General features: G+C 35.5%; 1 protein-coding gene across 5 annotated transcripts in view; it reads right to left on the bottom strand.

The window, feature by feature from the left end:
• RANBP17 (RAN binding protein 17) overlaps positions 1 to 13,518 on the bottom strand; it is a 363,628-nt gene that overhangs the window by 100,001 nt on the left and 250,109 nt on the right. For all 5 annotated transcript variants that reach the window (XM_055555070.1, XM_055555073.1, XM_055555071.1 and 2 more), the window contains 4 exons: positions 10,668 to 10,741; positions 9,567 to 9,647; positions 318 to 381; positions 117 to 225 (listed from right to left, as the gene is read on the bottom strand). In XM_055555070.1, coding sequence (XP_055411045.1) covers positions 117 to 225; positions 318 to 381; positions 9,567 to 9,647; positions 10,668 to 10,741 — 328 coding nt within the window. The remainder of the gene's footprint in view (positions 1 to 116; positions 226 to 317; positions 382 to 9,566; positions 9,648 to 10,667; positions 10,742 to 13,518) is intronic.

The raw sequence follows: 13,518 nt of genomic DNA, 5'->3' as shown, positions 1-13,518 counted from the left end.
GTCAAAGATGGCAAATTCCAATTAGTTAAATATGGTACCCACAAGTATGACACTCCTTCATTCACACAAATATACTGTCGATCCCTTATTAATTAAGCTTAAATTCTTAACCTTACCTAGATCTACCATCAGAAGACGAGTGAGGGCTGTGTAGAAGGCTGTTCGGCATCTGAAGTCACTGAGACTGTAACTGCCACTGATGCCAAGAAAGGGGAAGTGTTCACTCTAATGAAAGCAAAAGAGCATCCAAAGTTACTAATGGTTGGCCTAAACTCCCCAGAAAACTCTAGTCATCAATTCAAGGAAATAAGACTCACCGTGTGATTTTTTAGCATGAATTTCACGGCATCTATCTTCACAAGTTTTTTTAAAAGGATATAGGTAATAGACGTTAAGGAATCTGGGGAAATATGATTGTCTTATCAATAAGTAACAGATCACAAAATAACACTGAACTATAATGGCATCAATTTATATTTATGATGAATAAATACTATTTCTAAAGAGTTTTACTCCTATAGAAATGCCTTCCACTCTGTTAAGAATGATAATCCATTATTAACCAGTGCAATTACTTTTCCTATCTTATACATATTCTAGTTATGGAAAGAAAGAATGAATTTTATAATTAAGACAAAGACTTTTTTACTATTAGAGCCTTGATAGTGGAAAATTAAAATTGACCCTTTTTACATTTGGGGTGTAACTTGAGAACTTCTTTTCACTTAATATTATTTCATAAAAAATAATTATGAAAGACCCATAATGGGCTATCAAGAAAGAGAAAATTATTCAATTCTAAGAAACATGAGCTTAGTTAGTAGAAACCTAAGGAAATTCTGCTTTAGATGAAGAAAATCAGAATACAATTAGGAGGATGTAGCAACCGCAACTGCAGGTCCTTAAATGTTGAAGTACAGGTTTAAAGGACCTAAAATTTCTTACATGCCTACTAGGCACAAGGCATTATATATCTGTTAACCCACCTAATTTTCATAATTACATTGTTAAATATTATTTATTATGTTTAATCCGCAGATAAGATAACAGAAGCTCTGAGAAATTAAGTTACCTGTCCAAGATTACATTGCTATGGGCTGAGACTGCTGACATTTGACCCGAGATTTGACTATAAAGGCCATGTACTTTCTACTGTACCACATTATCCCCTGAACAGTTCAACTCAGAATGAGAATAGAGTTGAAAAACATCACAAACATGATCCCAAAGCCTAAATAACTTCTGGTTAGTGCCATCATCAAAGAAAGGCTGAAGTGGGGTCTAAGAACACCAATTCAGTCCACAAACACCCTCTGCTCTTACTTAGGGTTTACCCTAGTCCTGTGCTTTCCGCTCTAGCTAGGGCAGCTGTGGGGCATTCCCTACATACTTACACATACCTTTTTTCAAACCATACTGATCTTACATGCTTCCAAAAAAAAAAAAATAATAATCTTACATGGTTCCACTTATGTCCCAATGAAAACACTGGCTCTTGTCCTTCACATCATCTCCAAATGCAGACGTCTATTAACTCTATACACTGGCACTAATGAGCCGAATTTTAAATGTTAGTCACTCAAGTGTGGGTACAAGAATAGAAGACAAAAGTTAGGAAACCTGGGCTTTCAGTTTGACTACACCATTCAATCAGCTGGATGAGCTCTCTTAGCCTGTCTCTCTTAGCCTTAAGTTTTCCTCTTCAACAAATGAGGATACATGCAAGCTATCCTGGGTTGCGAGGATCAGTTGATGCACCTGTCTTTGCCAATTATAAATCATGGAGATGACACAAAGAGGAAGAGCATGAACATTTATAGAATGCTTACGACTTTCAAGGTTAATTCGCTCAATCCCATGAGATAGACTCTAGTTCTCAAATGAGGAAACAAACTATAAAAATGAAGTTAAACTTTCCAAAAGACAAGCAATTAGTATGATTTAGATTCAAGCCCCTCTGACTCAAGGTAGCCCATTCCAGTTGCAGGTTAAGCAACTGCATATTTTGCTTATCTCCAAACTAGACTGTAAACTTTCTAAGGGTAGTGGCCGCACGTACGTATTTTGCTCAGTACACTGCTCTCAGCGGGTGCTCGATGCACTGTGTGTTTCTGGCAGGATGAAACGAGATCAAGGTTGATAGGCAGCAAGTCTCTCCTTGCTTACAAAGAGGCACACTTGGTTTTTTCCGGTGTAAGTCACTGAGCAGAAGAACTGCCACTCAAACTCCATTCAGTTAAACAGGGGTAGGGATCAATAAGCTAAGAAATATCTTAAGTAATTACCAAATGCAATTCTCTTAGAATTGCAAAGTTAAAAGTGACAGGGTCTATGGGTAATAAGAATGCTGCCATTAATAGGAATCTTCCTGTCAGTGCTGCTAATAAACAGCAAGTCATGTTTTGACAATAGAATATTTATGGTAGCAATAAACAGAACATTCACAGGAAGAATCTCATCTGCCAAAGACACATTTTCTGCAGAATTGCATCTGTGCACTTTGTACCCAGGCCAGACTCACTGCCTTTTAATTACATTCTGAAGAAGAAGATTAAGAATGATTTTTAGAAACTTTTTTCAATAAACAAAAAATGAAAGTTCATCTGAATACTTATATTTCCCTATAGGAATTCAATTCAAAGCTAGCCATGGCCCTTACAAAAATACATAATTTTTTAAAAAAGGTAAATAGATACATCATCTTCATCATTTTCATTCTTCCCTAAGAGACTAGGATTCTTGTAAGCTGCACCATTTTGGTTGGGTGGTAGTACCAGGTTAGATTTCAGAGGCCTGTTGACAACAGTTCATAACAGTACATGTGGTTAATGGTGGTTAACAGTAACAGCAGTAGAAGTCTAGAAGAGTAGGAGAATTTAATAAAAGTCATACATGGAACATACAAATGGCAGAACTTTTGGATTCAAATCCAGACTTCAAAGGTCTGTGTGACTTGAAAGTATAAGCTCTTCTCACTAGGCTGAATCATATCCATTCGATTTGAAATATGCCAAATGATTCTACAGAGATCACTAGCTTTTTGAGGTACAAGTGAAACTGGAACTAGGCCCCAGAAGGGACAGGGAAACTTCTTTTAGGAGGCATCAATTCATTAATGAGCCTTCATCACATTCAGGACTGAGCAAACTCCACAGACTGGCTGATATTAACTTACAAACAAAATGCTCAGAAAACCTGTCTGTACCCATGTGGTTATGAAAACACTGATGGCAGTGAGGATGGCCTCACTGACAGGTAGCTTGGGCAAGAAAAAGTTGAAAGAATGGTGTATCTTAGAGACGGTCAAAAGTTTGAAAAAAATCTGTATCTTCAGAAGAGAAGAATGACCTAACTGAGAAAGTCCTGGTTTCTTAAGTTACAGGTACCACACACTTTAGCAGCTAGTGGGCAAAGCAGCACCAAGTATTACTTCAATTCATGGCAGCAAGTATTTACTGAGTAATACTGTATTTCATTAACCCTAAAACATCATTGATTATAAAGAATATCATTATTATATGCACTACTAAGAAAGTTTTAAAATATAAAATTATAAAACTAAGAAGTGTTCAAATGTGATGAAATTTCTATTTTAAAATCAAAGTAGTGTATTAGATGCATGATATTCACTAAGCACAAGAGGGTGGATAATGGTACTGATCTAGGCAATTATGGAAAAGCCATACATGTTTACAAACATTATAGATAGAATTAGATCCCGATGATAGAAGAAAGTTCACAGATAAAAAATTACCTGATGGAAATTACTGTAGGTATGATAGGTGTATAGTATAATTACTGAAATATTAGTGATTTCAAAAGTAGAATTATGCTCATGAACTGTAGTAGACTAAAAAAACCCCAAACAGGTATAACCAAAATGAAGCATCTTAAGGGGTACTAATAACTGCATGTCAGGAATAAGAGTTCAGTCACTTACAGTTTAGTCACACAACAGGAGAGGTAACAATATGGTCTAATGTCTGCTATGTGATGAAGTTTTGAAACTATAGGGAAAGGAAACAAAACAGCCCTAATAGCTAATAACTTACAGTTTAAGAGGAGAGAGGACTAGCCAATACTAGGCTATATTATATTTATCCCCAGAAATACAGAAAAGAACTAGGTGTCCAAGAACACTAAGAAAAAAGAAAAGGAACAAAAATGAAGCATCTACCATGTGACTGGGTCAGTAATACCAGGTGCTTGATTACTGTTAGATAACACAGATATATTGTTACATATTTATTATATTATTTGAAAGTGAAAGTCGCTCAGTTGTGTCCGACTCTTTGAGACCCCATGTTCTATACAGTCCCTGGAATTTCCCAGGCCAAAATACTGGAGTGGGTAGCCTTTCCCTTCTCCAGGGGATCTTCCCAACCCAGGAATCAAACCAGGGTCTCCTGTACTACAGGCGGATGCTTTACCAACTAAGCTACCAGGGAAGCCCTATTATTTAATCTTCACAAAATCCTAAGAGATAGATGATATTCCCTTTCTACAAATGAAGAAACTGAGCCTTAGAGAAATTAAATGACTCCTTCGAGTTCTTTCAGTTAACACAGTGACTAAGGATTATAATTAATAATTACTTCAGGATGGCTCTACCAAGTTTTTAGTGAAACCTGAAAATTTAAGAGACCTAAGTGAGTTATAATGGGTCAAATGAAGAGAATAGCATATGTGGTGAATCAGTGAAAGATAACAAAGGGTATCAAAAAAAGTGAAAATCGCTCTGTCGTGTCCAGACTCTCTGTGGCGCCATGGACCATAGGCTGCCAGGTTCCTCTGTTCATGGGATTTTCCAGGCAAGAATACTGAAGTGGGTAGCCACTTCCTTCTCCAGGGGATCTTCCCAACCCAAGGATCGAACCCATGTCTCCCGCATTACAGGAAGACTTTTTATTGTCTGAGCCACCAGGGAAGCCTGAAGGGTATCAAGGGGAAGGCAAAACAAATTTTTTTGGCCCAAGTATAAAGTATAAACTGGGGTTGAGTTGTGGATCAGGAAATTAGTTTTGGGAACTCAATAAATTAGGTACCATTAAAGAACTCAAGTTTAAATCAATAATTTTACTTTGACCCAAGAAGCATGTGATTCTAGGCTTTTGGGAAGTGAAATGATCAGATCAAAATAATACTCAAGGAAGGTAAGCTTGTAAAGCATGAATCTACAAAGAACTGAGAGAAGGCCTGCATAAGTGGGCTACAGAGGAGGAACAGAAGATTCTCACAGTTGATGCTAGTATACAAACAAATAGAGCAGATTAATTATGGGATGACTTTTCCAAAGATGATAGAGACAGCAAACAAAGAAATACACCAACATTTCTTTTGATGAGAAATGTTAATAGAAGTATGCCTGAGGGATGTAGCTGAAACTAGTTTTATTTAACATTCTGAAAACCATCTGAAGATGGTGATATTCATTGAAATAAAATGATACATTTTAAAACTGTTTCACAAAAGCACAATTACTACTGTTTATTACTAAATATCTCCTGTAACAGACATATACAGTTTTACTTCCAGCCTTTCCCCTTACTTCACACTAGATTCTTGTTTCATCCTTCATCTTCTACTCTTTCCTGATGCTCCACCTCATTCAGGATTCACCAAATCCTGGTGTACAGGAACTACGGGAGATAGTCTTAGAAAGTTAGTCTGAAGCCAAATGGAAGGAATTCTTTTTACAGCAGATAACCTGAGCCAGCTTCATGGTTTCTGAGTTTAGACTATGCACTTGCACAGAGTTCTGTGGTTATAAAGGCCTCTGCTTGGTTCAATGTTCTGCTGCTGAAGACTTTAAATTCTTAATCATTTATGAACAATGCACACCACATTTTCATTTTGTACTGGGCCCAGTGGATGATGTATGTGGTCTTGCAATAACATGAAGAAGTTATTAATTCTAAGAATTGTTGAAGTTCACATTATCAATAGGGTAAAATGAGTTTGGATAAATTCATGAATTAATGTAGAATTCTTAATGAGGTCTGTTTTTAAGAAGCGAAAGACTATCTTTTGGGTTTTCTCAAACCTTTGAGGATGATGTAATAAGGGCAGCTACCAACAGAGGGCCTAACAGAAAATGAAATTTCCTTTCTCATTATGATCTATCTGAATCTCAGAGACACGCATGCAACTGCTATAAATCTGAGTAAAAAAATGAATTGCAATAGATATGTTGATCAGTTATTTTTCAAAGGAAGAAAAACTTGAAATAATGATTAAAAACCAAACAGAATTATGAATGAAATGTGACACTTCCCTCTCTCTCAGCATTTAAAAAAGTAAGTTTCTTTGATGGCTCTCTATGACCCTTATTCTCACTCCAGTTTCCCTGGCAGCTTCCTTGTCCTAATCACATAAACAATCTTACATCTTCCCCAATTAGACAGAAACCAGAATTTATGACTGGAAAACATATCAAAGCAGGAAAAGGATACCCAAGTATTAAACCTAACTGTGAAGGGCTGCCCCAGGACACAGGCATTTCAATCCTGTGTCTGTTAGAAAAAGGTATTTGGAATCTGGAATTATTGACATTTAACCTTAGAAAAATAAAAAGTACATTAAAAAGTTACTAGATATGTTTGCTAAATTTGCCGTATATGCCACATATAATGAATCTGCTGGGAGAACAAACTTTCTCTCAAAAAGGCCAATGGATTTTAAAGTTAGGATAGACTTGCCAATTTAGAAAGCTTCAAATTTACCAACAGAAACCTTGGAATAAATGCAACAAGGGTTTTCCAGTTAAAATCTGGGGGCTTAACACAATGGTAGCCTCCTCACACACAGTATTATTATTTAGAAAACTAGACTATTTCTAAAAATGTCAAATCTGCCTTTTCTAAGTGAAGACAAAGTTCCTCAGAGAAGATCCTGTAGGAGAAATACTCAGGTTTTCTGTTGAGGACACCTGGCTCTGTTTCCCATCAGCTTCAGGCGGGACCTTCAAGATAGGGGCCGCCAGCACCGACTGAGAGCTAATGAAGACGCAAACTCTCAGGCCTCGGTCTAAATTTTAAAACAGAATTTTAAACCTCTTAAAACAGAAGCTCTGGGGGTAGTGGGGCCCAGTAATTTGTATTTTAACAAGAACTCCAGAAATTCTATCACTAAATTTGAGATGACTGCCTTAGGTAAATAAACATGAGGCTTTTGAGTACTTCCTAAAAACGAGGACCTTTGTGATTTTAATTCCTAAACAAGCAGTCAGATAGAAGAACACCAAAATTCAGAGCCTGGCTTTGAGGACCATAAATAATGAGTAAGATTCACGCTGAAGAAGATAAAAATACAAAAAACAAAACAATAATTATTTGAAAACATGCATTATAAAAGTAATAAGGGACATTAAAAATTTTACAGTAAGATAACATGCTTTTCATTTATTTGTTACCAGCATTTTCAATATAAATATTTTGAATATTAATATATAAACAGATTTCCATTTTTAAAGGTCAGTTGGTGATGATTTTTATCTTGCATAACTGCTTCTATCGCTGAGCCATCTTATTTTTAACACAGAAATAATGTATTGCTTTAAAATCAGGATTTAAAAACACATTACAATAAAGAAATCGATTAGAAACAACAAAACATGCATTAGGTAACCAGCAACTGCACTGAAATAGATACACCACTCACATATTCCATTATGTAAATGAATTCAAAGATGTTTCATGACTGATCAGCTAGAAGGGACATAATGATTTATAATTCAAATAACTGAGCACTGAAATCAAATTGAGTTAATATATATTTCTAAATATGCAAACCTGAAATAATTGTTAAAAAATATAAATCAATGTACCCAAGTTGAAATTATGCCCATCCCTTGGTTTGAAATGTTACAGCTTTTAAACTTTTATCTAATAAGCTTTTGGAAAATATGATTTTTTATTAACGTCAAAAAGGAGTGCTCAAAAGCAATAAGTGACTTGTAAAATAAAAGATTATAGTCAGGATTAAAGAATATATAAAAGATGTAAATGATAGGAAAGGATCTTAAATAGCAGATACAAATAAATTAGGCTTTATGTAAATTAAACAAAAAAGAATACAAATCAAATTAATTTTATATTAGATTTCAATTTCAACCTAAAAAATAGGGTAAATCTAAACACAGATATGTGCTATAAAATAACATAGGCTTCTTTTCAGATAATATGTTCTCAAAGTAATACATTGTGAAAAGGCCAGAGTTTGCAATACTAGGAAGTACTTATAAACCACTTCATATGTTAGAAATAAAGAGTATTTCAGCATTATTATTAAAAAAATACAGGTTGAGTTTTTTTTTAATAAGAAAAAATACATATCTTAAAAAGCCAAAATGACCACTGGAATTGGGTTGTACATCACTTTCCAGTAAAAAGGAAAAACAGCCTGGACAGGTGTAATTTATCATTTTTCTGATTTAATATCAAAGAAATATATTAAAATAATAAAAAGAATCCTGAAATCCTCAAAATTTGTAGTGATAAATAGCCCTCCCTGTCTTTATTGCATTATACCTACTAACAGAAATATTGCATGGTGGATTTTGCCAGACAAGGACGATTATTTTCCAATAAAAAGTTGCATATTAAATTCCAGCACAAAAGTGGGTGTCTAATACTTTGGAAATCTTTTATGGTTTGCCAAGGAACACAATTTTAAACTTAACTAATACAAACATATTCCTGGAGTGAACCCACGTTAAAGATTTCTATCCAATGCCACCCATTTTCAGAATGCTGTCTTCATATTAAAATATCAGCTAATCTTAGTGGTTAACTAAACTAACACTTATTTTTCACAACTCCTATATATTTGATGGCTAACATATAAAACATAATCAACATGCTTCTCTCTCATTAGTAGAAACACTACAATGCTATCAACTATGATCTAGTAAGAAAGGATGATTCTGGTTTTAGATTTTAAAAATCTGGTAAAGAGAGACCTAACCATTTAATGTGTAATGGGAAATCTTATTTTAGAGTAAACAAGATGTTGATTTGGTAGAGGAAATAATCAAGGAAGTGGTCAAAACCCTTATAATTCTCTTTCTGTTACTCCTTTGTGCCTATTAACTAGAGAAAATAATATTCATTTCAAATGAAATGAACACTGAAGAAATACTGACTCTTAGGAATTCAGTTTTTATAAAGTAACAGTTTTTAGAATATACTGACCTTCTTAAGATTAGTTATATGTGTTCTTTTAAAACAACACCATCCTGACAGTTATGAAAAATCATGGATTAAAACATATGTGGTTGCCTACTTTCTTATGTATCCATTTATAAACCTGGGTGGATATAAACGTAACTTTTGCTAGTTAGAAATCTATATATCCATATAAATTCAATTGTGACTCTGAATAAAATGTTTCATATTATGTAGCTAATATAAATCTTTCAGAATTATGCATTTATAGATAAGGCTAAATGAAATGCTTTTTACTTAAGAAAACCACTTGAAAAATGATAAATAAGGAAAATACCTGGCCAACAGAATGCACTTGTTAGGTTTGTTTATGTACATTATCAGATATAGTAAAAAGGATATCCAACAGAAAGGTCATTTAGGAACTGAAGCGTCCTTGAAATTACAGGCTCACATCTTCCCCAGTATTTAAGGTTTGTAACACTAAATATGAAAAAAAAGTTTTTAATTATAATTAAGGTATTTGCTTGTGTAGGGAGAACATGGAAATACACATCATTCATGTAAGTTGACCTACATCACAAATACCTCACGAAGTGGGTTTAAATACCAATGGAACATTTTCTCTTCTTTTTATTTCATGTTCAAAATTATACACAATCGATGCACAAGCAACACTGTTCTCCAAATGGTCTATTATTCTATAAATTTATTTTTGTAAATTAAACTTGCCTAAATGTTTCACAAAAGAAACATTAAGTTTGTATCCAAAACAAACACAGTAGGGAGTGACAATAGGAGTTTCAAAGGAAGTCAAGTAGAGACTTACACTTACTGCCAAGAAACCATCAAATTTGGGGTTCCAAAACTTACTTCTTATGATCATGTTTGTTTATCTTGCTTTGTTCTCTGCAAGTAAGGCAGTGCTACCTATCTTTTACACAGAGGAAGTAAGGTGTCAAGTGGAGGCATAGAACCTTAGGCTAAGTGTACAACGTTATTTCTTGACCAGAAACTCGTTAATTCTGCTAATATTACAAGGATAATTTAAGGACAGGTTCCAAGAACATGTCTCTGATAGCCATAGGTTTCTACTGGAATCAATGAATGCCCTGTTTGAAGGCAACCAAATCTCTCTCAATGGTTCCAATTTGTAATAATCTCTCGAGTTGGTCTTTAAAATTGAGTACTTTGTTTTTAATTTAGAAAAGGCTGCCCACTGAACTGAAGTTCAACAAAGTGTGTAAACTTTTCAAAACTATGTTTTGATACTGCATACTGCAGTTGTATGGATACCTTGACAAATAACAATGCCTTTTGGATGGTGAATTTTAAATATGTGAAATTAAATTTCAGATAAGAACAATGCTACCATTCTAAAATTAAAGCATAATTTTAAAAGTCTATTATTAAAAATTAGTATTTATGAAGATATTTAAGCACAGTAAGAAGATCAAAGCAATACAACAAAAGAAAAATCAAAGAACCAAAGCAGGGACTCACATTTTCGTCATGAATGTTTCTAGAACATGGTTGTCATCTGTTATTCCTAAGACTTCTGACATACGGGCATATACCTGCATGAAAACATTTAATTGTCAAACACTTTATCATTAATGTATGTTTTCTACAGACTATTCAAACTGAATAAATGTAAAGATTTAATACGCTGTTGTATCCACAATGATGCAGGGAACAAGTGGGGAGAACAGAGTAAGAAGTTTTAAAAATTTTTTCTAACTCCTCTTTTTCTTCCAGGAAGCACTTCCCTTATTTGAAATACATATATACCCACAAAAACCCACATTCACCTACTAATATTAGTCCCAGCATACCACATGATTTCTTTTTTTTCAAAGTGGTAACAAACTCATCTCAAAGATGGGCTGGAAAGTAGAGTGCCTCAATAAAAGATTCCAACATTTAAAAAATTTCCATCTATTCCAGGTTTTGGCAAGCCATCAAATAATTCAGGATTATGTTAGGCACTTATAAAAATAAGAATTACAAAAATAAGAGGAAGTTAAAGAATTTATAGAAATTCTCCTCAAATCTCTCTCAACAAGTTCCCCCAAATATAGAGATAGGTCTTACTTTCCATGCTGAGACTGAAATCCCAGACTCAGGGATTCTCTGCTGAACACACCGGGGCCTGAGAATCCACTAAGCTTTCCATTAGGGTGTGCTGGTTGCAGAGTTTGGGGTGTAACATTTCAGTCCCAACCCCAGCCACCTTGAGCTTATAAATACATATCCCATTACAAGTGGGAAAATGCCACTGGCAGCCAATGGAATATTCCCTAATAGCCTGGCAAAGCTGAGAGGTGGGTTGACACCTTCACACTCCCTGATGCTCTGGTGTGATTCCAGGTTATCTCTGCCAGACACCAGCTGTATGGGATTTCTCATCTCTGATTTGATCCCCTGTGATTCTGTTCTCTTACTTTCTCCTGATCTGCCTGTTTCCTATGGTATGGCAACTTAGCTTTCACTTATTCTGCCTTTTGTTTTTCTTATGTAAACACTACCTTGATATAATGCCATTGGTTGTGAAGGTGAGATGGAAATCACAGGATACCACACATCATCCAGAGTCACATGGTAATACAGAGGAGGAAAGTGGTCCAATTGCAGAGATCTCATGTTTGGCTTTTAAACATTATTTAACGAGAAGTTTGTGTTCCAAGCTTTTGACTTAAGTTCTATGACCAGAAGCTCCTCAGGCCAGTAGAGTGAATCAGGGGGAGAAAAAGAGGGAAAGGAGGGAGTCAGAGGGGGCAGAAAGATGGAGAGGAGAAGCTGGGGGAGAGAGAAAGGAAGGAAGATGGAGTTTCAAACTCCTGTTAACTTCTGCTAACTTCTGAGCCCGAATTAAAAAGCATTTCAATTATACTATCTGTGACTTTGCTCATGAGAATAGGCCTTCATCTCTTGTACAATCAAAGCTATCACTGTTTTGAAAGATATTTGATGGAAAGAGGGAGCTAGGGAGAAAGAACCTACAGAAGTTAGTTACCATCAAATCCTCAATCATCAGAAACCTTTCAGCACATAGAAGGCTCCAAGGAAGAATGATTGTAAAAAGGGAAGTGTCCCTTATCTCAACGTGATCTAAAGTCTCTCATGAATGGGAATAAATTGGATCCCTTGGAAAACCTGATATCGATATGATTATGGCACACAGGGCCCTTCACAACTTGGCCCCAACCTACTTCATCTTCTATCATTTCCCTCAACTTAAGGTCACAATGAAAAACTTATGAAATGCTGAGGCTTGTCATGCAACTACAGAGCTCTGTATGTTCACAAGCTGTTTATTTTTTCTGAATCATCCTTCTTCTTCGTCTTCCTCTGATTCTCACTCAGAAGTCATCTCTGAATCCTCCTTCCATTTCCAGGTTGCACTCTCCTTTATGTTCTTATAGCTTCTGGTCCATTTCTCTAGCATGGTGCTTTTCACACTGTAATCGTTTGGGTGTCCATATCTCCTGCTACTGCTAAGTCACTTCAGTCGTGTCCAACTCTGTGCGACCCCATAGACGGCAGCCCACCAGGCTCCCCCGTCCCTGGGATTCTCCAGGCAAGAACACTGGAGTGGGTTGCCATTTCCTTCTCCAACGCATGAAAGTGAAAAGTGAAAGGGAAGTCGCTCAGTTGTGTCCGACTCTTAGCGACCCCATGGACTGCAGCCTACTAGGCTCCTCCATCCATAGGATTTTCCAGGCAAGAGTACTGGAGTGGGGTGCCATTGCCTTCTCCAGTCCATATCTCCTACTACCCTCTATTTTTGTAAAGTAAAATTTTACATTTTCAAGATTTTACAAATGCTATTTTTTATGGCAAAGATCAAATTAATTTGATTTTGCCCCATGCTACACTGAATAATAAAAATAACAAAAATGTGATTTTTAAACATTTAAACATATTAAAAATATTTTTAAATTGATAGTTCCTATAAGGAAGTTTTCTGTTGTGTCTCTGGCATTCAAGAAAGAAAGAATCTAAACAGGCAGGTCTATTGTGCTCTATTGTCAAAACAGCTTCTCAAAGCATCAGATATGACCCAATAAGATGCTAAAAAAACAGTCAACATTGACACATGGCAGTGCTTTAATCCACAATTATCCTTGTAACTTGCACCATTCCTTTTATCATCCATTAGCTTTGATTCCCATTATCCCATCTAGAACTGTGTCAACGCTTTTGTCCCTAGGGATTTCTCTCCACTACTAGGATCTGACAGTCAAGCTTGAGTACTAAACAGGATCATTACCTCTTAAATCCACTTATCTGATCTACTGAATAGTAAATTGAAAAGCTCATTAAGAGCAACAATCTGATTTGTTTTCACGTG

This window comes from Bubalus kerabau, chromosome 18 (assembly GCF_029407905.1).
Source record: "Bubalus kerabau isolate K-KA32 ecotype Philippines breed swamp buffalo chromosome 18, PCC_UOA_SB_1v2, whole genome shotgun sequence".
Lineage (NCBI taxonomy): Eukaryota > Metazoa > Chordata > Mammalia > Artiodactyla > Bovidae > Bubalus > Bubalus kerabau.
The sequence above is the reverse complement of the archived record's forward strand: the minus strand, read 5'-3'. Positions and strand labels throughout refer to the sequence as shown.